Raw genomic sequence first — 22,610 nt, forward strand, 5'->3', positions numbered from 1 at the left:
TTGAGGGGAAAATTCTTCTCCAGAGCTCACTTTCTGCCCCTGGTCTCTCAGGTTCTGAACACACAATTCTAGACTCTGGGATTTATCACCCCTACTCTTGGCTAGTCCTCAAGTTTAAGTAAAACTGACGCTGCTGGGCTGTGCACGTAGCCGGCGCTTCCATTTCCTGGCAGTGGACAAGGACAGAGTGGGGTCTACTTGTGGTGGGCTCACCAAGTCTTGCCCAGATCTCGGCCACACATCTGTACTGAGCACAGGAGAGCACAGGAGCCGAGTCAAGTCCACAGGCATAAGTGGCTCTGCGTGTGCTAAAAGGGTGCCGAGACAGTGGCGAAAACAGTGAACAGCAAATACAGGCTGGCGAGTGGCTGGAACTCATTTGTTACGAGACCCTTGCCCAAAAGAGTTAAGAATTTGAAGAAGATTCATGGCCTTGAGGAATTTGCATGCGATGTCGAATGTGGCCCAAGAGAAAAGCCAGGCAACACGGGTCAAGTCTTTGCTGGTGTTGGCCAGAGACAAAGTAGGACCACGGTTAACCAGCCAGAGATCTTAGCGGTCAAGCATAAGCTATGAGCAGGTATAAGGCAACAGCACTGTCTCTCTGCGTCTGATCATTTCACATGATTGGATCCCACTCCAGATAAACAGCATCATCCTAGGATAAAGGACAAGCATTCCCTGTGTTTATAAGGCTTCAGGGGACCTGGCGCCTGCCTGCTTTCCAGCTCCTCTCAAACCACAAACCTCTCTCCAGCCCCCAAGTCCTGTCATGCTTCTCCCTCCAAACTTCCATCTCTGCCCCCCGCAACCCAGGAGTTTCTAAACTTTTGTCCTCCTTCAATGGCAACCCAAATAGCATTCCTTCCTCAGGGATGCTCTAATTTTCATTTGCACAGCTTTGGGGAGTCTTGGAGTATCTTCCCATGAATGCATACACACAATCAGCCTTCAACAAAGGACACTGGGAGCAGAAAAGAAATCCAATCCGCAGACTGTGCATTCTGTAAGTCTCGCCAAATGGTGCTCACCGCAGGCTGTGCTCAGGTCTGCCTTGAGGATCTCATTCTGGTCTTTAATGAGAAACTTGTCCATGAATGCTTCTCATTCTGGGCGAGCCCCTCTCCATAAGGAGCCTGGCTTCCCCTCTGTCTTTGTTCTGCCTGTCAGAGCCCAGAGGACTAATCCACTCCCATCCCTACAGCGAGAGCACGGTGCTAATAGAAAACCAACCCTGGTGACTGCTTTGTGCTCATTTTCAACCTCACTGGCATCTAAGCCCCGGAAATCCAGGAGATTAATTTATTGTCCACATTGATCAACTCCCTCACTCTTCACGGCGGCCAGCTGTACCCAGAGTCTTAGTTGAGCAGGTCTCCGACATGTTCCTGGATGAAGTTGTCCGTGACCCCTGGTCACCAAACCATGTAGGCAGGATGGATTAACACTTGCAAATCCAGATCTACCCCTCCATCTCCTGTGCCCTCTAGCCTGGAGCCCCAATTCCATCCTTGCCCCCTTCTGCCCACCCTTGTAGGCAAGGTGCTCACCCTTTCCCAAACACAAACCCACACCATCAGAAAACAATGTTCCCTAAACCCCAGTTATTTGCAATCTGGATGCGTGACGTTTCTGTGTCCATCTGATTTTTCACTAAATTAACTCAATTGTTTTGTTCTTAATACATTTGCGATTACTTTTAAAAATCAAAACAAAAACATAGTAAAACAAAACAAAACAAAACAAAAAAGGATTTTCTGCCATGGAGCTGCAGGTTAAGAGTTCAACTGCAGGGGCTTGGGTTGATGTAGAGGTGCGGGGGCAATCTCCAGTCTATTTGACCCCTGGCCAGGGAACGTCCATGTGCCACGGGTGCAGCCAAAATAATCACAATAATAAATAGAATTTTTTGGAGTTCCCATCGTGGTGCAGTGGTTAACGAATCCGACTAGGAACCATGAGGTTGCGGGTTCGGTCCCTCCCCTTGCTCAGTGGGTTAACGATCTGGCGTTGCCGTGAGCTGTGGTGTAGGTTGCAGAAGCGGCTCGGATCCTGTGTGGCTGTGGCTCTGGAGTAGGCTGGCAGCTACAGCTCCAATTAGACCCCCAGTCTGGGAACCTCCATATGCTGTGGGAGCGGCCCAAGAAATGGCAAAAAATAAATAAATAAATAGAATTTTTAAAAAAGAGTTCATTGACTTAAAAGGACAGAGCAGAGTCCTTTGTTGTCTGAAGAATGTAACTTTGTCTAAAGAATGTAACCCTCACTCAAAAGTAAAACAATGTTACTAAACTATAGCTACACCTTAGAACTGCTTGTCAAGGATTCTGGGTCTCCTAGTTAAAAAGGTAGATTAGGGAAGGCACCAGGCCTTTGGGCTTGTTACAGAGACAAAACAGAACAAACAAAAACCAACCAATTTAAGTCTCCTTGATAGAACCCCAAGGTCTGAACCATAATTGACAAGAGAATAACTTGGTCACTTCTTCCCCAAATGATTTGATCTGCGGACGCCTCATCCATCATCTGAAATCTGAGTCTCACGCTTGGGCATTGCTGGCTGGCAGGAAACATGGTCCTCCTTCATCAAACATCTTTAAAAGGAGGACACCTGGCTGGCCACCCAGTCCCATTGTTTCTCAGAGTCCTGGCTGACATCACCGTGCTCTGCCCAGAGCATCCTTTCCTGCATCCTTGTACTGAGCCGGGGCTTCTCCATCTCTGTGTACTGACTCCTTCTCTCTCTCTCTCTCTCTCCTCATGAGTCCCTCTTTGGCTGAGCAAGGTACCCAAAGTTTCAACTACCTCCTTGGTTGCATATATTTCTGGCCCCATCCAGCAAGGATCTGTCCTCCTCCTCTGTCTCTCTTCCACTGGGAGGGAGACTGACACAAAGCTCTAATCTACTGGCGTGTTAAACAACACTCTCCATGGTATTCTGCCTACCCAGTGCACCTGTCTCCTTGCTGGCCACTCTTGGACATGCACACTGGATCTCCCTACACATGCCCCAATCTTCCCCACCCCTGCGTCTCTGCTACTGACCTTCTGTCTGCCAAGAGAGCCTTCCACAGAGTCTGCCCCTGCAATTATATTCACAAAACCCCTTCCTAATCCACTGCAATTTAACATGTAGATTTCAAGCCTTGCGTGTCTCTTGACTCTGGACTGCGTATATATTTTACTGTGCTTGCACAGTGTTTAAAAATCAGGAGTTCCCGTCGTGGCGCAGTGGTTAACGAATCCGACTAGGAACCATGAGGTTGCGGGTTCGATCCCTGCCCTTGCTCAGTGGGTTAACGATCCGGCGTTGCCGTGAGCTGTGGTGTAGGTTGCAGACGCGGCTCGGATCCCGCGTTGCTGTGGCTCTGGCGTAGGCCGGTGGCTACAGCTCCGATTCAACCCCTAGCCTGGGAATCTCCATATGCCGCGGGAGCGGCCCAAGAAATAGCAACAATAACAACAACAACAACAACAACAACAACAAAAAAGACAAAAGACAAAAAAAAAAAAAAAAAAATCAGTAGTTTCATATTAACATCCAGATTTCCAGATTGGCTTATAAAATGGTAGCCCTTGGGAGTTCCCACTGTGGCACAGCGAAAACAGATCTGACTAGTATCCATGAGGATGCAGGTTTGATCCCTGGCCTCACTTAGGGGGTTAAGGATCCGGCATTGCCATGAGCTGTGGTGTAGGTTGCAGACACAGCTCGGATCCTGTGTTGCCGTGGCTGTGGTATAGGCTGGCAGCTGTAGCTCTGATTCGACCCCTAGCCTGGGAACCTCCATATGCCGTGGGTCCAGCCCTAAAAAATATGTTAAAAAAAAAAAGAAAAAAAGAAAATAGCAGCCCTGAACCTAGAGTCCATGTGGCAACAGGGAGCTATACTATAGCCCCCGCACATGGGCCCATAACTCTTGAGTTCAAAGCTGTCCCCAACACTTCATATTACCTACAATCATCCTCTGGCTCCTTTCACTAATTTATGACTCCTGCCTGGACCCAGTGGGCAGGTAATTTTGTTATTTCCTTATTTAGGCCAAGCATCTCTTCTTCTGTAAAATATTATTGAAACCTGCTAGGTCCTACTGATTGCCTATTTCTCTGAGCCCCACACCACTTTCGGGGGGCGGGGGGCGTCTGTTTTTTTAAAGGAATTTAACTGTAAATGGTACAGAATGCCTATGGGTGTGGATACCAGCCAAAACAAAAATAAAAGCAGCTGCCACTAATTGAGTTCTCATTTTGTGCCAGGCATTACACACACTGCTTTGCAGTACTATCTTGTCAGTTCCTCAAATCAGCCTTTCCAGGGGATTTTATTATCTCCAATTTACAGATGGGCAAGTGGAGGCTGACTGGAGGTAAGAAAGCCTATCAAGGTTACAGAGCCGCTACATGGGAGAAATGGGATTAAATCCCAGGACGTTCAGCTCCAGAGGCTGAGGTTTTAACTCTTCTACTCTGCTAACACCTGGGTTTTGAGTGCAGAATGTCCAACTCTTGCATAGATGCTGCCGGAATCAATCTCAAAAGCTTGGAGCTGAGCCAGGTCTATTGGGAACTGAAGCCAGGACTGCATTCTGGTCCTACTATCCCTTGTCCTTAAGACCAGAAATCTTTGCAGCCCCATGGCCTGGTGCCAGCAGCTCCCCAGGGGGTCAGACTTGACAAGGTTGTGCCGAATCTCTCCATGAGACAGAGGGAGCTAAAACGTGGGGGCTGAAAGGCTGCCCCAGACTGAAAACTAGACCGTTAACTTGGCAATGGGTGATGACACCAGTTCAGATGCAAACTCATCAGTTGGAAAGGACAATTCTCATATTTTACACATTTAATTCTGTGTGTGTGTGTGTGTGTGTGTGTGTGTGTGTGTGTGTGTGTGTGTGTGTATTAACATCAGGGCCAAGAACACAGCCTCTGAAGTAAGAATCTCTGAGCTTAAACCCTAGCCAATGATGCAACTAGTGTGATCTTGGGCAAACTGCTTAACCTGCCTGAGCTTCTGTTTCTTCCCCTGTATAATGGGGATAATGATAGTGCCTGGTGCTTTAGCTGCTGTGACCATCTAAAGGTACTTAAGGATGCCTGATCAGAGCTAAGTATTGTTACAGCAAAGGTTCCAGACACCTAGTGTTAAGCACATCCCATCCCATCACGGATCACCAACTGCAAAGTCGCCTTAACTTTTGCAAACCGCTCAGGCTCCTTCTGTGCAATTTTAGAGCGGATCTGAAACTGCTGAGCCGCACCAGGCCAGGTGCTAAGTGAGGAGAGGAAGCCCTGTGTGTGTGTTTATAGCCTCTGACAAATGGGCTGCATTCTCCTCCTGACAGATCCTCCCCTGCCTGATCCATCAGCCTCTGCTCTCATCACCTGCATCGCGGTCTTCATAATAGTCTGGAAATTCAGATGGATTTTACACCACAAATAAAAACGAATTTAAATGCCTCCGTGCCCCCCCTCCCCGTGACATGGGTCGTGTAAGTGCCAAAGGCAGGCGGTTCTTCAAGGCCAGGCGGCCGCCCCGGGGACAAACTGCTTCATCTTTGCTAAATCTGAATTTGCTCTTTGGCATCGGCCAGGGGAGGAAATGGGCTGAGCTCTGCTCCCCACCTAAGGGGGGAAAATGCCACCAGCCCTTCAGATCTCCCTGTGACACCCTCTGGGTGATTTTAGGAAATGGCCGGGAAGCCCCCCAAGAGCAGGTCCAGCCACAGGGGTGTGTCTCACCGGTGGGCTGGGAAGCAAGAAACACAGAAAACAAAACCATATTCCAGGAACTCTTCCATAAACAACCAGGCCATGAGTTGCCGTCTTGGCTCAGTGGTTAACGAACTCGACAAGGAACCATGAGGTTGAGCGTTCGATCCCTGGCCTCACTCGGTGGGTTAAGGAACTGGCATTGCCATGAGCTGTGGTGTAGGTGGCAGATGCGGCTCGGATCCTGCGTGGCTGTGGCTGTGGTGTAGGCTGGCATCTGTAGCTCCGATTGGACCCCTAGCCTGGGAACCTCCATATGCTGCAGGTGTGGCCCTAAAAAGACAAAAGACCAAAATAAATAAACAAATAAGCAAATACATAAACAAATAACCAACCAGGCCAGGTTCTCCCAATGACTCTCCGCTTCCTGTCTGCTGATGGAAAAGAGGCATCTAGGATACAGGAAAACAGAGAAAAGGAGAGGAAAAAAAAAATTCTCTCACTCTGGGCAAGGGTCTCAGATGGAACCCAGACACAGTGCCGCCCAGGAAGGGTGATTTTATGGCCCTTCACTAAGACGAAGGCTCCCCTCACCTGCTGACATTCACCATTTACCTCCCATGATCACATCTGGTCTAGAAGCCGAGGGGAAAATGACTCAAGGTAAACGGCCCCACCGAGCGGAAGAGAAGGGGATGAGCCATGACCTTGGAGGGGTGCGGGGGCGGGGGGGGAGGACCCTATAGGCAACTAGGGCCACACCCATGGCATATGGAGGTTCCCAGGCTAGGGGTCTAATCGGAGCTGTAGCTTTGGCCTGCACCAGAGCCACAGCAACGTGGGATCCAAGGCGTCTGCGACCTACACCACGGCTCATGGCAACGCCAGATCCACTGAGCGAGGCCAGGGATCGAACTTGCGTCCTCACGGATGCTAGTGGGATTTGTTTCCGCTGTGCCATGATGGGGACTCTCAGCTTAAGGTTTCCTAACTAAAGGAAATGGAGCTTTAAAGAAAACACGATGGCTTTCCTTCAGAGCACTCAGCATTTTGTAAACATCCACACGGGCCAAGGGGCTGCCTCTTCAGAGGCAGGTTGACTTATTATTTTGACACCTCTGTCATCTCTTGCCACTTCAATTTCACTTTATCAAATTACAGATTTTGCCAGAAGCACTTGGGTTGGATGGAGAAGGACACACACACACACACACACCACACGAGTGTGTGTGATTACGTCAACGGTGAAATGTCATAATTATATGTCACGGGGACATCTCAGACACTGGAGATCACTCCCGATGCCAGGGTGGCTGCCGGCCCGCCTGACCTCACACTGCATCCCTGTGGGGAGGGACAGGACTGGCACTCCTCTGCTGGGGGTGGGGACACTGCCACTCTGGGATGGTTTGAGTTTGCATCCAGACTCGTCTATTAAGTGACAGGATGCCAATATGCAGAGCCACCTCCCGCACCTACCCGCCTCCCCCGACGTCCAACCACATGCACAGAAGGGACAGCCCCCATGTGAGAGTCACAAAAATTAAATCAAAACAGAATTCAGAGGGAGAAAAGTCCTCCTGTGGGACAGAGGGAATAAAAGCCATCTGAGCATAAGACAGCAAAAATGGAAGCAGGCAGTGTAGCTGTTATGTTGCTAGGAGTCATCGCCAGGTAATTACAGCCAAAGGTTTGGCGAATTCACGTGCCATCAGTCAGGTGTGGGCAAAGTTAGAAATCACCAGGGTGCCCATTGGACCTGAGGCTTCATTTGACCCAACAGCTTGTGACAAAGCACAGAAACACATATATGTGGGTCTGGGTTGGGGTCTGTGTTACTCTTTCTTGAAAACAGGTGAAGCTCCGTACAGAACAATCCCCTGTGACTTCTTCCCTCCCGTCATCACCAGAGAGCATCCACAGACTTAGGAATCAGTATCGTCACGACACACAAACCAAGGGCAGTTTGCATGGAGGCAGGGTGCATGGCCCCATTTGCTCAGTTATCTTGTGGTTCTTTTTTTTTTTTAGGGCCACCCCCATGGCATACGGAGGTTCCCAGGCTAGGGGTGGCATTGGAGCTGTAGCTGCCAGCCTATACCACAGCCACAGCAATGCCAGATCCGAGCGGCAACTGCAAGCTACACCACAGCTCACAGCAACGCCAGATCCTTAACCCACAGAGTGAGGCCAGGGATGGAACCTGCGTCCTCAGGGGTGCTGGTCAGATTTTTTTCTGCTGAGCCAAGACGAAACTCCTTGTCGGTTGTTTTAACAGCACCATTCCTCCTCGTATCTTTCAAACACCACCGGCAAAGAAAGTAAAACAAAACAAACCAACAAACTAGACAGAAATACACTCGTGAATTTCATCAACAACCAAGGGAAGTGAAAACATCCTGAACTTTGGAAGCAGGGAACATGCTTTCACTGGGACGTGGTGAATAGAGTAACTGCAAACAGAGGAAAAAGACAGTGAATACATCTTCAGCCTAAATCCCATTTGCCCAACCTCGAAATGCTCACAGGCAAGGATACCAGCCCTTCGACCTGCATCACATGCAAATAGGACCTGAAACACCTCTGCCTGCAAACTAGAGTAAGGCACAAATGGAGCTAAATTAAGAACACACGGTGCAAGTTGAGGCCACTCCTTTCAAAGCCAGGCGATGCACAAACGCTCCGTAAAATAATACATGGGAATGGTGTTCTGTTAAAAAGTGAATTTTGTTTGTAGACCTCCTTGCCACCTTACTCATCAGCAGATGGCTGTGTTACCACAAAATCAGGGCAGAAAACCTCTGCTGGAAATAATAGCTGCCTTCGACAATAATGGTACAGTTTCAGGGAGGAACATCTTTCAAAATTGTGGAATGGTGTCAGAAGTAGCCAGGAGACATGTACCCTCAATTCACTTATTTGACCTTTTTTGATCCAAGGCGTTAAAGGTAAAATTTGATCTGCTTGGATGCGCTCTGCCACGGAAACTTCTGTGAACTCTTGTCAATAAAGGGAGATTGAAAATATTAAAGTGAAGAACAGTTGTCAAGCAGTTGCCTTTCCTGAGGGGATCCACACCGAGTGTAACAAGAAGATAAATGGAGGGAAAACGTATTTTAATATGTAGGAAATGACCTCCCTTCTCTGCCCTCTGAAAAACACCAGGTGAATAAATTTCTATCACAGAAAGGTACTGCTCGTGTGATGTCTCATGATGGAAATGGGGGCAGGCTCTTTTTAAAGCCAAAGTGTATAAATCAGATACAGTTTTCAGGACACACCCTGGAATGCCCAAGATTATATATTCCATGATATATGCAATGTTACATAACTCTATATAATATGTGGCATATCAGATACAATAACCACCCAAAATATTCCACTAACATGAGAAACAAGTTAAGGAGAGACCAGCTATTTTCCTGGAGAGAAGCAAATGACTGAAACAAAAATCAACCACAAATTTTTTAGCACTTAATCACATTATGCGGTCTTCACTGAAGTTATTAGATCCAACACAGACTGCAAAGCCAACAACAACAACAATAACAGACATTTTAAAGTATGATTGTCTTTAAGTGTCTAATATCAGCTCACGAATCAGGTTTGCGAGCCGTCGTCAGCAAAGCACGCCTTAAACACTCGGGTTTAAATCGCAGAGTTCTTGTCTTGCTTGAAACCAAAACAGGCAAAAAATATTGACATACCTTTCTGTCTTCTATTTCCACGCAGGTGTTGCAGTCTGCTTTGATATCCTGAGAGAAGGAGAAAAGAAAGAGAGAAGACAGGAGTCAGAAGGATGGTCAGGGAACATTCAGTGGTGTCGTTGAAATGCCCTTTAAAATAATAAAGAGCTCACGCTCCTAGTGGTTGTTTCTCGAGCCATTGCTCTTTATAGCGCTTTTTAGAAGTATATGCCCTACTGTTTGCATTAGAGACATATGGATGTCGTAACTAAGCTTTATTACATGCAGATGTGGGGTGAAGGCAAAAGCTATGGATCAGAGGCCACAACAAAGAGAAGCTGATGGCTCATAAAATAATATGCCCCCCAGACACCTTTCTTCACATCAGCAGAGACTGCCCTTAATCAGACTTAATGTCTCTCTCCCAATCCAGGTTTGCCATCCCTGTCTATTTTTTATCCTTGTATCCATCTCTCTACCCATTGGTCCATCATCCGCCCACCATCCATCTTTCATCCATCTTCCATCTATCCATCATTCATCCATCCATCCACCATCCATCCATCCATCATCCATCTATCCATCATTCATCCATCCACCCACCATCCATCCATCATCCATCCATTATCCATCCACCATTCATCCATCTATCCATCCATCCATCCAGCCTCATTCATCCATCTACCATCCATCCATCTATCATTTATCCACATACCATTCATATACCCATCATTCTTCCATCCATCCATCTACAATTTACCAGCCATCCCTCCCTCCATCCATCATTCATCATCCATCCATCCACCTTCCATCATCCATCCATCCAACCATCATCCATCCATTCATCCATCTTTATTGCAGACCTACTTTTTACGCATTTTTTTCTTGTTGCTCTAGAACGTAAAGGTGAACACAACAACAACATGGTTTTGACCCTCAAGGAACTTCCCAGTTAGATGAGATGGCAGATACATACACAAGCAATTATGACATCCTTTTGCTCATTCAAAAGATAATCCATTCAGCACCTATTGCTTGCCAAGCCTTGCTCTGGGCACAGAAGACTCAACATCCAAAATACAGGAAGGTCCTGCCCTGGCAATGCTTACATTCTACTAGAAAAGCCAAACAAGTAGAAGAAATGGCAATACATGGCTGGTGTTTTAGAAAAGGAAATGCACTATGAAGAAAAATGAAGCAGAGAGGAGGAGAGGGGAAACATCAAGGGCAGGGGGATAAGATTTTAAATTTAAAGAGAAGCAGCCACGGGGTAAGGGCTTGAAGGAAGTTAGGGGATGAGCCTCCTGTAGCCCCCTGGGGGGAAGGAGCATCTCTGATGAGGAAAGAGCAAGTGCAAAAGCCCCGAGGGGGGAAGTGGGTTGGACAGTGGAGGAAGGAGGTCTCTGGGGCTGGAAGGAAGTCAAATAGGAAAACAGTGGAAGAGACATCAGAGGAAGACATTGGGTTTTAATTCATCCATCCATCCAACCACTATCCATTCGTTGGCGAGCCGCGAAGAACCTTTCAGAAGTGCTTTTGTTCTTACTGTGGTAAAACACACATAACAGAGCACTGAGTACTCTAACCATTTTGAAGAGCACAGTTCACACTGCTGTGCAACCATCACCACCATCCATGTCCAAACCTTTCCCATCTTCCCAAATGGAAACTCCATAACCATTCAACAGTAACACCCCTTCTCCCTGCCCCCCCTCCCCCAGTAACATTCATTCCTTATATTCTGCCTCCTGAATCTGAATCTGACAACTCTCAGGACCTCACTGTATCACTCTGTTAGGGCTGCCATAACAAGGCACCACAGTCTGGGGAGATTTGAACAACAGAAATTCATTTTCTTACAATTCTGGAGGCTAGAAGTCCAAAATCAGGGTGCCCTTGAACTTGGTTTCCCATGCGATCTCTCTTGCGGGTTTGGAGATGGTCACCTTCTCAGAGAGAGAGATCTCTGGGCTTTCTCTTCTTATAAGGACACTAGTCCTATTCTATCAGGGCCCCACCCTATGACCTTATTTAGCCTCAATCATCTCCTTAAGGGCCCTATCTCCAAATACAGTCACACCAAAGGGTAAGGCTTCAACCTGTGAACTTGGGGGTAGGGTATAATTCAGCCTTTAACACTGATATAAGAGGAGCCATATCAGCATTTGCTCTTTTGCGTCTGGCTTACTTCATGTAGCATAGTGTCTCCTCCCAAGGTTCTCCCATGAGTAGAATGAATCAGGGGCTCTTTCTGTTTGGAGGCTGGATCATATTCCATTGTATGGAGGGATCATCTTTTATCTATCTTTTCATCCACGAGTGGACACTGGGTTGTCTCCACGTTTTGGCTACTGTGAACAGGGCTGCCCTGAAGATGGGTAAACACACATCTGTTCAAGTCCCTGCTTTCCGATCTTTCGCATACACGCCCAGAAGGTGAACGGCTGAATCACGTGATAATTCCAGGTGTAACTTCTCCAGGAACATCACCGGTGGCCGCACCCTTTGACCTTCCCAGAGGCAGGGCACAAGAGCTCCAGTTTCTCCACGTCCCTTTGTTGTTTTCACTGGGCAGTTGTGAGGAGAGGACAGATATTAGCCAACTTCTCTTTCAACAGAATAGACAGTTGGGAGCCAAAAGTGCACATGGGGGAGACCAGTTTGGGGGCTACTGCAGGGATTCCAGTAGAAGATGATGGTGGCTGGCAAGGGTGGGGGCAGGGAAGGCATCGAGAGCTGGTCAGAGTGTGGACAGATCAACAGAGGCCTTCAGGGAGTTCCCATCGTGGCTCAGTCAGTTAAGAACCTGACTAGCATCCATGAGGACACAGGTTCCATCTCTGGCCTCGATCAGTGGATTAAGGATCTGGCACTGCCATGAGCTGTGGAGTAGGTCACAGACATGTCTTGGATCTGGTGTGGCTGTGGCTGTGGTGTCGGCTGGCAACTGCAGCTCCGATGCGACTCCTAGCCTGGGAACTACCATATGCTGTGGGTGTGGCCCTGAAAAGACAAACATAAAAATTAAACAAAAAAACAAAGGCAGAGGTCTTGAATAGGGGTCTGAGGTGTGGCAGGACGGTGCAGGGGTCTGCAAACCATCGTGGTTTCACTTTGGGTAGGTTAAGTCTGCAGAAATGTTTATTTTCTCACACTCTGCTGATGCCTCATTAGGGACAATGCAGATGGAAGTGAAGGGCCATCGCCATGGGGATTTATTAAGCACACAGCCAATTCTAGGTCCATGTAGATCCACAAGGGAACAAAAACAGACCATGTCATAAGGCAGAAGTTTTTATTTTCTGTGTCACAGACTGTTTTGATACCAGCAAAGCAGGACTGAAACCACGAGCAGGGTCCCTTTGGTATCAGGAACGGTGTGAGGCCTTGGTCACACACGCCTCTAAATTCCCCAAATCCACAGAAGGTTGGGGTTATTTAGGCTTTTTTTTTTTTTTTTAATTCAAGTATAGTTGATTTACAATATTATGAGTTTCAGGGGTACAGCCCAGTGATTCAGTATGTTTACAGATCATACTCCATTACAAGTTATCACAAGGTAATGGCCATGATTCCTTCTGCCGTACAATACATCCTGTTGCTTATCTGTTTTGCGCCTAGGAGTTTGTATCTCTTAATCTTCTATCACCAATTTGTCCCTCCCCTTTCTCTTCCTCCTTCGGTCACCACTGGATTATTTTCTGGATCTGCGAGTCTGTTTCTCTGTTGTGTAAACTTTCCTTTGTCTTGTTTCTTGGATTACACGTATAAGTGATATCATACAGCATTCATCTTCCTCTGCCTGACTCATTACACTAAGTGGGACTTTGTCTAGGTCCATCCACGTTGTTGCAAATGCAGAATTTCATTATTTTTCATGGATGAGTAATATTCCTATATATATCTTCTTTATCCATTTATCTGTGGATGGATACATAGGTTGTTTTCATGTCTTGGCTATTGTAAATAGTGCTGCAATGACCATTGGGGTGCATGAACCTTTTCTGATAATGTTTTTGTTTTTCCTGGATATATACCCAGGAGTGAGATTGCTGGATCAGATTGTAGTTCTATTTTCAGTGTTTTTGAGGAAACGGCATACTGTTTTCAACAATGGCTGCACCAATTTCCATTCCCGCCAACAGTGTTCAAGGATTCCTTCTTTTTTTGGAGGGGGGGCATACTCATGGCATATGGAGATTCCCAGGCTAGGGGTTGAATCTGAGCTGCCCCTGCCAGCCTACACAACAGCAGCAACAACACCAGATCTGAGCCACATCTGTGACCTACGCCACAGTTCACAGCAACACCAGATCCTTAACCAACAGAGAGAAGCCAGGGATTGAACTTGAATCCTTATGGATACTAGTTGGGTTCATTTCCACTGCACCTTCTCCTCTACATCCTCACCAACGTTTGTTATTTGTAAATTTTTTTTGATGACATCCATTCTGACAGGTATGAGGTGATAACTCCCTAAGGGTCAGTCAACAACAGAGCTTAAGTCTATACCTGGAAGGGGCTACTGACACTGGGCATCCCCTACCCCTTTTGAGTGATTTTCCTTGATTTAAGTCAAGGTGACTGATAAGCCTGGATAACTCGGGCCATGTCTTAGACTTTTCCTTGCTACAGGGAGGAAGATTCATCTAAAGCAAGGATATCTGGAAAAGAAGCACAGCTGTGCCTCCCCAAGTGTGATCCCAGACCAGCAGTGGCAGCATCACCCAACTGTCCCTGGTCCCATCCCAGACCTTGCGGGTCTGGAATCTCAGGGCAAGGGCCCTGAGACCTGTGTCCAGGGCATCTGCTATGGGCTCAGGGCTGAGGCCGCAGGACAGTGCCGTGAGTAACAGTTCCTGTCCTGGAGTGAGACTCTCTCACCCCAAATGTGCCCCCCCACCCCACCCCCACCACCGCAATAGCTGGACAGCCTTAGGCAAGTTACTTCCTTTTAGAGCCTCAGTTCCATCATCTGTAACAGAGGTGATAAGAGGAAAGGGCCATTCAAAGTGGGATCTCCCCAACAACAACCAAGGTATCACCTGGGAGCTTATGAAATGCTCATTAAATGCAGCATCTCAGGCTCCGCCCCAGAGATCCCGAATCAGAATCCACATTTTAACAGGTGTTATGATGGACAGAATGGTTGTGTCCCCCCAGATGCATAGGTTGAAGCCCTAAACCCCAGGGTGGCTATTTTGGGGAGATGGGGCTCTAAAGACGTAATGGAAGTCAAATGAAGTCACAAGGATGTGGCCCTGATCTGATAGGATTAGTGCCCTTACGAGAAGAGATGTCTTTTCCCTCTGCGCCTCTGCTCTGAGAAAAGGCCATGTGTGGACACAGCAAGGAGATGCTGTCTGCTGGTCAGGGAGAGAGCTGTCATCAGAACTGACTGTACCAGCCCCCTGATCTTAGACCTCCAGCCTCCAGAACTGGGAGAAAATTAGTTTTGGTTGTCTAAGCCCCCAGTCTGCAGGATTCTGCCATGGCAGCCCCAGCAGATTCAGATTGCAAGATTTCCAGCTGCTCTGCAAGGCACAGCTGTAGAACTCAGGGCTCACAATTTTCTCAGACTCCTCATTTAATGGTTGCGGTCTCTGATCAACCTTAGACATGGAAGAAGCGAAATGCCCCTACCTCTTACTCAGACCCTCCTCTGAAATCATCCTCTAAAGAACCGAAAGAGAAAGTACAGATTAACTTGGTGAAGGGGTGAGGAAAGCATGGGCTGTTTTACACCCTAGGAGATGCCATCTAGAAACAACCTGGGAAAGAGAAGCTTGCTGTCTGGCTGATACTTTTCTATTTCTTTTCCTTCTTTGAGTGAAAATTTGTTGAGTGTGCATATCCGATTTTGATTCACCCACACTGTAATGGCAGGTGTTAACCAACTAACCAATGCAATCAATAAACCCAAGGCAGCTTTTTTTTTTTTTTTTTTTTTAAGCTGCCACGAAGGACCCTCGCGAGGGACAGAAGAAAGCCATCTGGCAGAATCTGAGTTCTTGCCATTTTCCTACGATTATTCAATTCATTCTTGTCAGGATTCATTTACTAAGCCCACGCTGGACTTTTTTATTTAGATGATACTGTTGGTTTGTCATCCACCACAGAGCTGTGCGGGAGACACTCCAGGGGACCGCACTTGCTTCTGAACAATGCTGGACTCAAATGGGAAAAAAAATGTCACTTTGGCGGGGACAAATTATGGTCCAGATCACTCCGCGGAGAGCGGGCGTCTGCAGAGGGGCGGCTACCTGACCTTTTCCAAACCCGAGGAGTCAATGCTTACTTCACGGATGACTTCAATGGGGGAAGAGCTCAACGACTTAAGCATTAAGGTTGAATTTGGAGCTTTGCATTCATCTCTAAGCAATCAATTTCCCTACAGAAGCCAGCCATTCTCCTTTCTGTAGCTGGAAAGCCCCAAACAGGGACTCAACTGCCAAAAAGGCTGGAGACACGCACCTGGGGTGGATTCATCCTGCGTGGGTCCATATGACTGCGCTGGGCTCTACCAGCCGCGCCTCAGTTTCCCCATTTGTAAAATCAAGGTATAATGATAACAGCTGCCTCGTTTGCTGTAGCCACATCGGCAAAGGTCTTAGCACACGGCAAGTCGCCCAGAAACGTTTGCTATTGTTGAGGGCATCCTCCAAAAGTCTCTGGGAGAGGCGGTTCTGAGTGGAGTATGGAGAACTTCAAAACGGATTCATTGCGAAGGTTTCCTCCCCCCAAGGCTTCTGAGTGCTTCTGGCGTTTAGACGTCAAAGCACGCGTGTGTATCTGTTCTTTGCGGGAGCTATTCCATCCCCCAAGAGACGTTTCTGCTGCGCATTGTGTGTCCTTGTTTCTGCTGATTTCTGTAGTTCAGGGTTAATTCTGCCCACCAGGCGGGGCACCACCATCCTGGATCAGCATCATTCACGGCTCAGAAAAGCCCTGATGGTCAAGGTCCCCGTGAACAGGTGGAGAGAAATGTCCGCCCTGAGATTCCAAAGATTTAGAAGCTGGGAGACTGCAGTGGGTTGACCGGTTAGCCTCCCACCTCCACCTCCACCCCCACCTCACCGAGACCCGCCCTTGTCCTAACTGCTGGAACCTCTGAATGTGACCTTATTTGGAAATAGCGTCTTTGAAGCTATACTTAAGGCTCTTGGGATGAGAGCATCCTGGCTTATCCATATGGGTCCAAAATTCAAAGACAAGTGTCCTTAAAGGGGCAGAGAGCAGAGCAGCCCATGTGAGGATAGGCAGAGGCTGGAATGATGCAGCCACAGGTGCAGGACAGCCTGGAGCCCCCAAAAGCTGCAAGAGGCAGGAGGAACTCTCCCCTAGGACTTCTAGGGGAGCAAGGCACTGCTGACACCTTGACTTTGGACTTCAGGCCCCCAGAACTGGGAGAGGATACAGTTGTGTTGTTTTAGGATCTGCTTTTTATAGCAGCGACAAGAAACTAATTGACCACACTATAATGAAAAAACCAAATAAACAAAAAAAAGCTTCAAAGGTGCTCTTCTGAAAATCCTTCCTGTTGGATACTTGGCTACTTTGAGAAAAGAAAAGACAACGGGTTAAGGATCTGGTGTTATCAAGGCTGTGGCGCGGGTTCGATCCCTGGCCCAGGAATTTCCATGTGCCGCAGGCACAGTCAAAAAAAAAAAAAAAAAAAAAAGGAAAAAGAAAAAGAAAGGCATGACCTAGAGACTGAAAGCAGTTCTGCTGCTCCTTTCCTGTTTGCCCATTTCTGTTCCCCTGTAAGCTTCAAAGGACCGAATCATAGTAATGAGGTCACTAGGTGGTTTAACCCGACTCCTGACTTAATGCTCTCCTGAAAGCACACCTCGCTAACCTGCCGATTCCTAGATCAAAACAAGAATGATTAAGTAAAGAATGATTAACTCTGTACCCCCAAGTGCCCCTTAGCAACCCTGCCAGCAGATCCTGGGGCCAAGATAACATCTGAAGGAAGGATCATCCAGTCTGCACGCAATGGACAAGGATGCAGAACCCAACTTCCTGTGTCTGTGACTCACTGAAATCCCCCCACTCTCACACCGTCCCACATTTGCTTTTAAAAACTGTCACAGCTGAGCAGAATCTTTGGAGTGGGTCTCTGGACAGAAGTCCACCATCTTCCCAGATGGCCAGCATCTCTGATCAAAGCACCTTCCCCTTCTACTGGCCTTGCCTCCTGAATTAATGACTTATGAGCAGTGAGCCGGTGAACCTGGGTGCAGTAAAAACTTGGCTACTTATCGCTGAGAAAAGACAGGCATGACCCAGACACCACCCCACATGATCCGAGCTCAAGGGGAGAAGGAAAAACCCCTTCTTAAGAGATTCCAGGGCAGTCACAAGCTGTTTTGTTCACGGGCCCTTGTGCTTTCAGGAAAGAGTCCATGGAACCTCCAAAGGGATGCTTCTGTTATCAATCCTGGAAGGGCAACGGGAAGAAAAGATCACCGTCCTTGTGTTTGATATGAGTGCAAAGCAAGGATGATCATAATGGTTTTTGAATTTAACAACACCTATTAAAGTATGCGAACCCGCCTCCTGTAACCCAGCAGGGCCCTGCGGGGCTCCTGGGCACAAAAGCCCTTCTGTGTCCCCCATTTCTCGTACTTAGGAAATGGGCCTCCTTCAGCCTCTGTGACCTTCCCTGAGTTCCTAGGGGCAGGTGCAGACAGGTGCTGACCAGGGAGGGGAGGGGATGCAGAGACAAGGGAGGAACCGTCAAGAAACAAGAGTACGGCCTCGGGGCAGGACCCTGGTTCCCTCTCAAGTTTTACACAGAGTGATGTAGGCATCTTATACCTAACAGAAAAGTTATACCCAAGAGAAAAGTGATATTTCTTATGCTTCTTTCAGAAATGAATACTTTGGAGTTCCCGTCGTGGCGCAGTGGTTAACGAATCTGACTAGGAACCATGAGGTTGCGGATTCTGCCCCTGCCCTTGCTCAGTGGGTTAAGGATCTGGCGTTGCTGTGAGCTGTGGTGTAGGTTGCAGACGCAGCTTGGATCCCGCGTTGCTGTGGCTCTGGCGTAGGCTGGTGGCTACAGCTCCGATTGGACCCCTAGCCTGGGAACCTCCATATGCCACGGGAGTGGCCCAAGAAATAGCAAAAAAAAAAAAGTCAAAAAAAAAAAAAAAAGAAATGAATACTTTAAAATTGCACAGCTTAGAGTCCTTCCTTGTCCTTCTCCCTGACTTAGTTACACCCTAAACGCAATCACCCATAAGCTAAAGATCAGGCACCCTGAGCACACTTGCCTGTGGGTTAAAGATGATTAGCACATGATGTTTTTCAGGAACTTTCCTGGTTTGTTCTCATCTCTGATCCATATGCCCTTTTCTCAAGTACTGTTATTCTAGGCAAGAACCCAGAAGACCCCCAGCATGGTCAGGCCAAGATCTCCTAACTCCAGCTTTGATGACTAAGAGTCCCCCTAAGACAGAAGAATGCATGTCTGCACCAGTTCTGATTCCTATCTGAAACCCTCTTTTTCTCCTTTTCACTATAAAACTCCCCTCGATTCTTCCCAATGGAGGCCAGAGTCTCTAAGGCATTAGCCTGCTGTGGCTTCCTTTGCCTGCAAAGCAATAAAAGCTATGTTTTTCTCCTTCACCCAAAACTCTGTCTCCGCATCTCTATCGGTAGACAGAGGCCAAGTTTCAGTGATTCCCCCCTCTCAAAAAAAAAGAGTTCAGTAAGAATAACATATCTTTGGCACAGCATCGTTCTCCTGGACTCAGACTCTCAAAATCCCAAAGAGTGTTTTGAGGAAAATACCTGAAGCTTAAGTCATCCCCTTGGGAGTTGGGGGAAGAGGAGCCAAAGGTTCATCTGATGAGTCCAAACAGGGCTGAGGATCCACAACTCTTTTAGGAGGGAAGAAATCAAGTGCTTTGCACTTCCTTTGCAAACAGAAAATAAATGCTACTGATAGGGATGCAGCAGGTTAATTACACAGGTAGTTGTACAAGTCCCAGTAAGGGACCACAGATAGAGAGGGAAACCTAGGGAACTAGGGGAGATCCCTGTAAGTGAACCATTGCTCAAGAAGGCCCTTGGAACAAGGCAGCCTTGCTTGACTAATGGAGGCATGAGAATTGCCTCAGGTCATTGGGTGGGGGATGGGGTGAGACCTGCTTTCAGGGTGAGCCAGAGGGCTGGAGTTTGAGGACCACCCCTCTGCTGACTTGAATAAGCACCAGACAGTCCTAATATGACTTGATGGGGTCAAATACTGTCTTCCCTGATACCAAGGAGGAGCCACTACCTCTTCCTCTTTCCCGCCCCCACTCCCCTTGGAGGATAAAACTGTAGCCCACCTGATCCTGGCGGCAGAGCCTCCTTGCCTGCCTGCTTGCATCCCTCACAAGAGTCCTACCTTAATAAATCTATTTCTTGCCTATCACTTTGTCTCTCGCTGATTACCTTCCACACAGAGGCGCAAAGACCCTGAACCCAGTGAGTCCAAACACCAGATGGGTGATTCTAATTTAAAAACCATGGGTTCAAGTCCCAGTTAGGGTTTAGGCTAGGTTTGAGTCCTAAGTGCTGTCAGTTTCATGATGGCAAGATCGTCAATATCATTTCGAAAAATTAGATTCCGTCATCACCCTCCAAAAAGAATTCCAAACTGCCTCTGAAATTCCAAGTCAATGTTTTGTAGGGAAGGAAAAATAATTTCCCCTCTTCGCTAAAACCCCCCTGTAATAAAGACAGATAACGGAGGAAAACAAACAGAAGCTTAATAATACGTTGCCTCCTGCAGATGCCTGAGATACCCTGGAAAACCGAGCAACTGCCAGCCATGGCCCATCCACCCTCGAAAGTACCATCTCCCGCCACAGATAAAGGATGTTGGGGTGAAGAGGCCAGTAAAGGGAGATTATCAGGAAAAGCTCTGTAAGCAGGGCCACCGTTGTTATGCAGATTTGAGTCCTTCTCTCGCCTCCGACTGAGAGAGCTTCTTCACTGCAAAGAAGGTAACACCCTTACAAATGGAGATTTTCCCCTATCTGTAAATTTCCCTCAACCAAAATCTTTATTTTCAGAGATTCTCCAGTACCTAAAGCCTCTCAAAAATAACCCTCCCCCAGTAATCCTTCTGCCTAAGAGGCAGAAGTTGGGGTGGCATATTCTGCTCCCTTTTAACTTTAACATATGACTTCCTTTACAACAGCGATTTTTCTGATAGTTGGGCCTCTTATATTTCCTATTGTTCTGAGCAGCACAGTAACTTCTAATTTAAAAGAAGCCAAGCAATATGAGTTTAGATTTTAGAGCTTAGAACATTATTGGTGATTTATGGCAAACCAAGTCCTTAATTTTTTTGACCTTCACAAAGACCCAGACTTTGAAAATAACTATAAGCCATGAGGACCACTGGCCCAATGTTTCTATCTTGCAGCTGAGAAAATAGTACCAAAGAGAATGTAGAGAAGTGGTTTTGATACCAATGGCTCTGAAATCTGAACATTTAAATCAATGTACTAAATTTAATCGCCTCATTTAAGGATAATGATTCTGCCCAATTTTTATCTTTTCATCTTTTTTTTTTTTTTTTTTAGGGCTGCACCTGTGGCATATGGAGGTTCCCAGGCTAAGGGTCTAATTGGAGCTGTAACCACTGCCCTATGCCACAGCCACAGCCACGCTGGATCTGAACGGAGTCTGCGACCTACACCACAGGTCACGGCAACACTGGACCCTTTAACCCACTGAGTGAGGCCAGGGATCGAACCTGCGTCCTCAAGAATACTAGTCAGATTCATTTCCGCTGAGCCACCACAGGAACTCCTGATTCTGCCCAATTCTTAAAAAGTCCCATAATTGTGAAACCTTGCAAACACAGTGGTGCGAATTTGACGTCCTGTATGCCTTTCAGCGGAATCCTTCAGTCTGTGTTCACTCAAAAGACTAAGATTCAAATAAGGTCACTTGGGAACATAAGGAATAGTATAAGACATTTGCAATATTATATTTTACCCACTTCCTAATGTCTCCATTCACAAATTTACTCAGCCCCTGCAATATCACGAGTGGCCAGCAGATGGTAGCAAAGAACTATACAAACTATCAAAGGCACCAAGCAGCAGACCAGAACATCCTCCCATTCGCTGGGTCTGTAAACTTCTGGAAATAGCACAATCTTTCTGCTCCCTCCAAATTGAAGTCTCAAATGACTACGTTTTCATTCCTTACCAGGAATAGGTTAATTTGAGGAGGCATTTTACTAGTACGTGATTAAGAAGGTTCTGTAGGACAGAGTTCCCTGTTTCCAGGTATATAAGATGTTCTGAAAACACTAAGGTTTCAATCTCAATGTGAAGAAGGCTGAGAATTTAAGAGAAATTCTCCTAAAATGATACAATTAGCAAAAAACAGTATGCAAACTAAAACCTCAACGTAAATCCATTCAACCAAGGGAGCTGTCTACTTTAGTTGGCGAGGTCAGAAGGTGAGCGTGTTAACTTTATAAACGTCTGGAGGAATTTTAAGAGGGGGTAGGGTCTATTTTCCTTGGGACAGGGGTAGCAAGGAAGATTGCAAGCCTATCTGCAAATCCAGCTTTTATTCAAATACAGAGAGCAGGGCATTCATCTTAAAATTTTGTCTTTCTCTCTCAACCCCATGAATTATTTTGTCTCCTGATGTTAACATTCTTTGCAGCTTGGTTATCAGGGAACGAGAGCAAACTGGCCAGAACCTGGCAACCAGGGCTGCTGGCTCATCAGAATTAACCCGGATAGAGGGGAAGGCAGCCCCCATTCAGGTAGGAGCAGTAAGTCAGAGAGGTGAGCTCAAACCCAGGGTCTGTTTGCAAATAAGAGCTATGCATTGGCAGCCCAGCAGGAGCTTAATGAGAGCGCTTTTAATTAACTGTAAAAGTAATTACCCACATTAGATGTAAATCGCACTTGTTTTTACATGAGGTGCATAATTTCAGTGCAGCTTTTAAGAATAATACTTCGGGAAGAGCTGTCAGCTGCAAATGCTCTGCTGAAAAACAGTCTCGAGGAGAAAAATACCCTCCCAGGAAGCCCAGGATTTGTCACCTGGCTTCTGTCAGCTATGCTGCCTCTCTTTTCATTTATATCAAGACCCAGCATCTAAACACAGCCTCCCTACAGCTGTCTGCTCAGAGAGGCAGCTCCAAGAAAGCTCCCCATCTTGTAAGGTTTGGGGGGTTTTCTTTTT

At 47.1% G+C, this 22,610-nt stretch overlaps 1 protein-coding gene across 25 annotated transcripts in view; it reads right to left on the minus strand.

Moving 5' to 3' along the window:
* Window positions 1-22,610, minus strand: part of RBFOX1 (RNA binding fox-1 homolog 1) — a 2,264,635-nt gene that overhangs the window by 988,948 nt on the left and 1,253,077 nt on the right. For all 25 annotated transcript variants that reach the window (XM_021088068.2, XM_021088064.2, XM_085017651.1 and 22 more), the window contains one exon: window positions 9,414-9,461. In XM_021088068.2, coding sequence (XP_020943727.1) covers window positions 9,414-9,461 — 48 coding nt within the window. The remainder of the gene's footprint in view (window positions 1-9,413; window positions 9,462-22,610) is intronic.

This window comes from Sus scrofa, chromosome 3 (genome assembly GCF_054392235.1).
Source record: "Sus scrofa isolate SSC_HxYL_T2T_F1_AM1 chromosome 3, Sscrofa_HxYL_maternal_Yorkshire_Landrace_v2.0, whole genome shotgun sequence".
In the NCBI taxonomy this organism is placed as follows: domain Eukaryota; kingdom Metazoa; phylum Chordata; class Mammalia; order Artiodactyla; family Suidae; genus Sus; species Sus scrofa.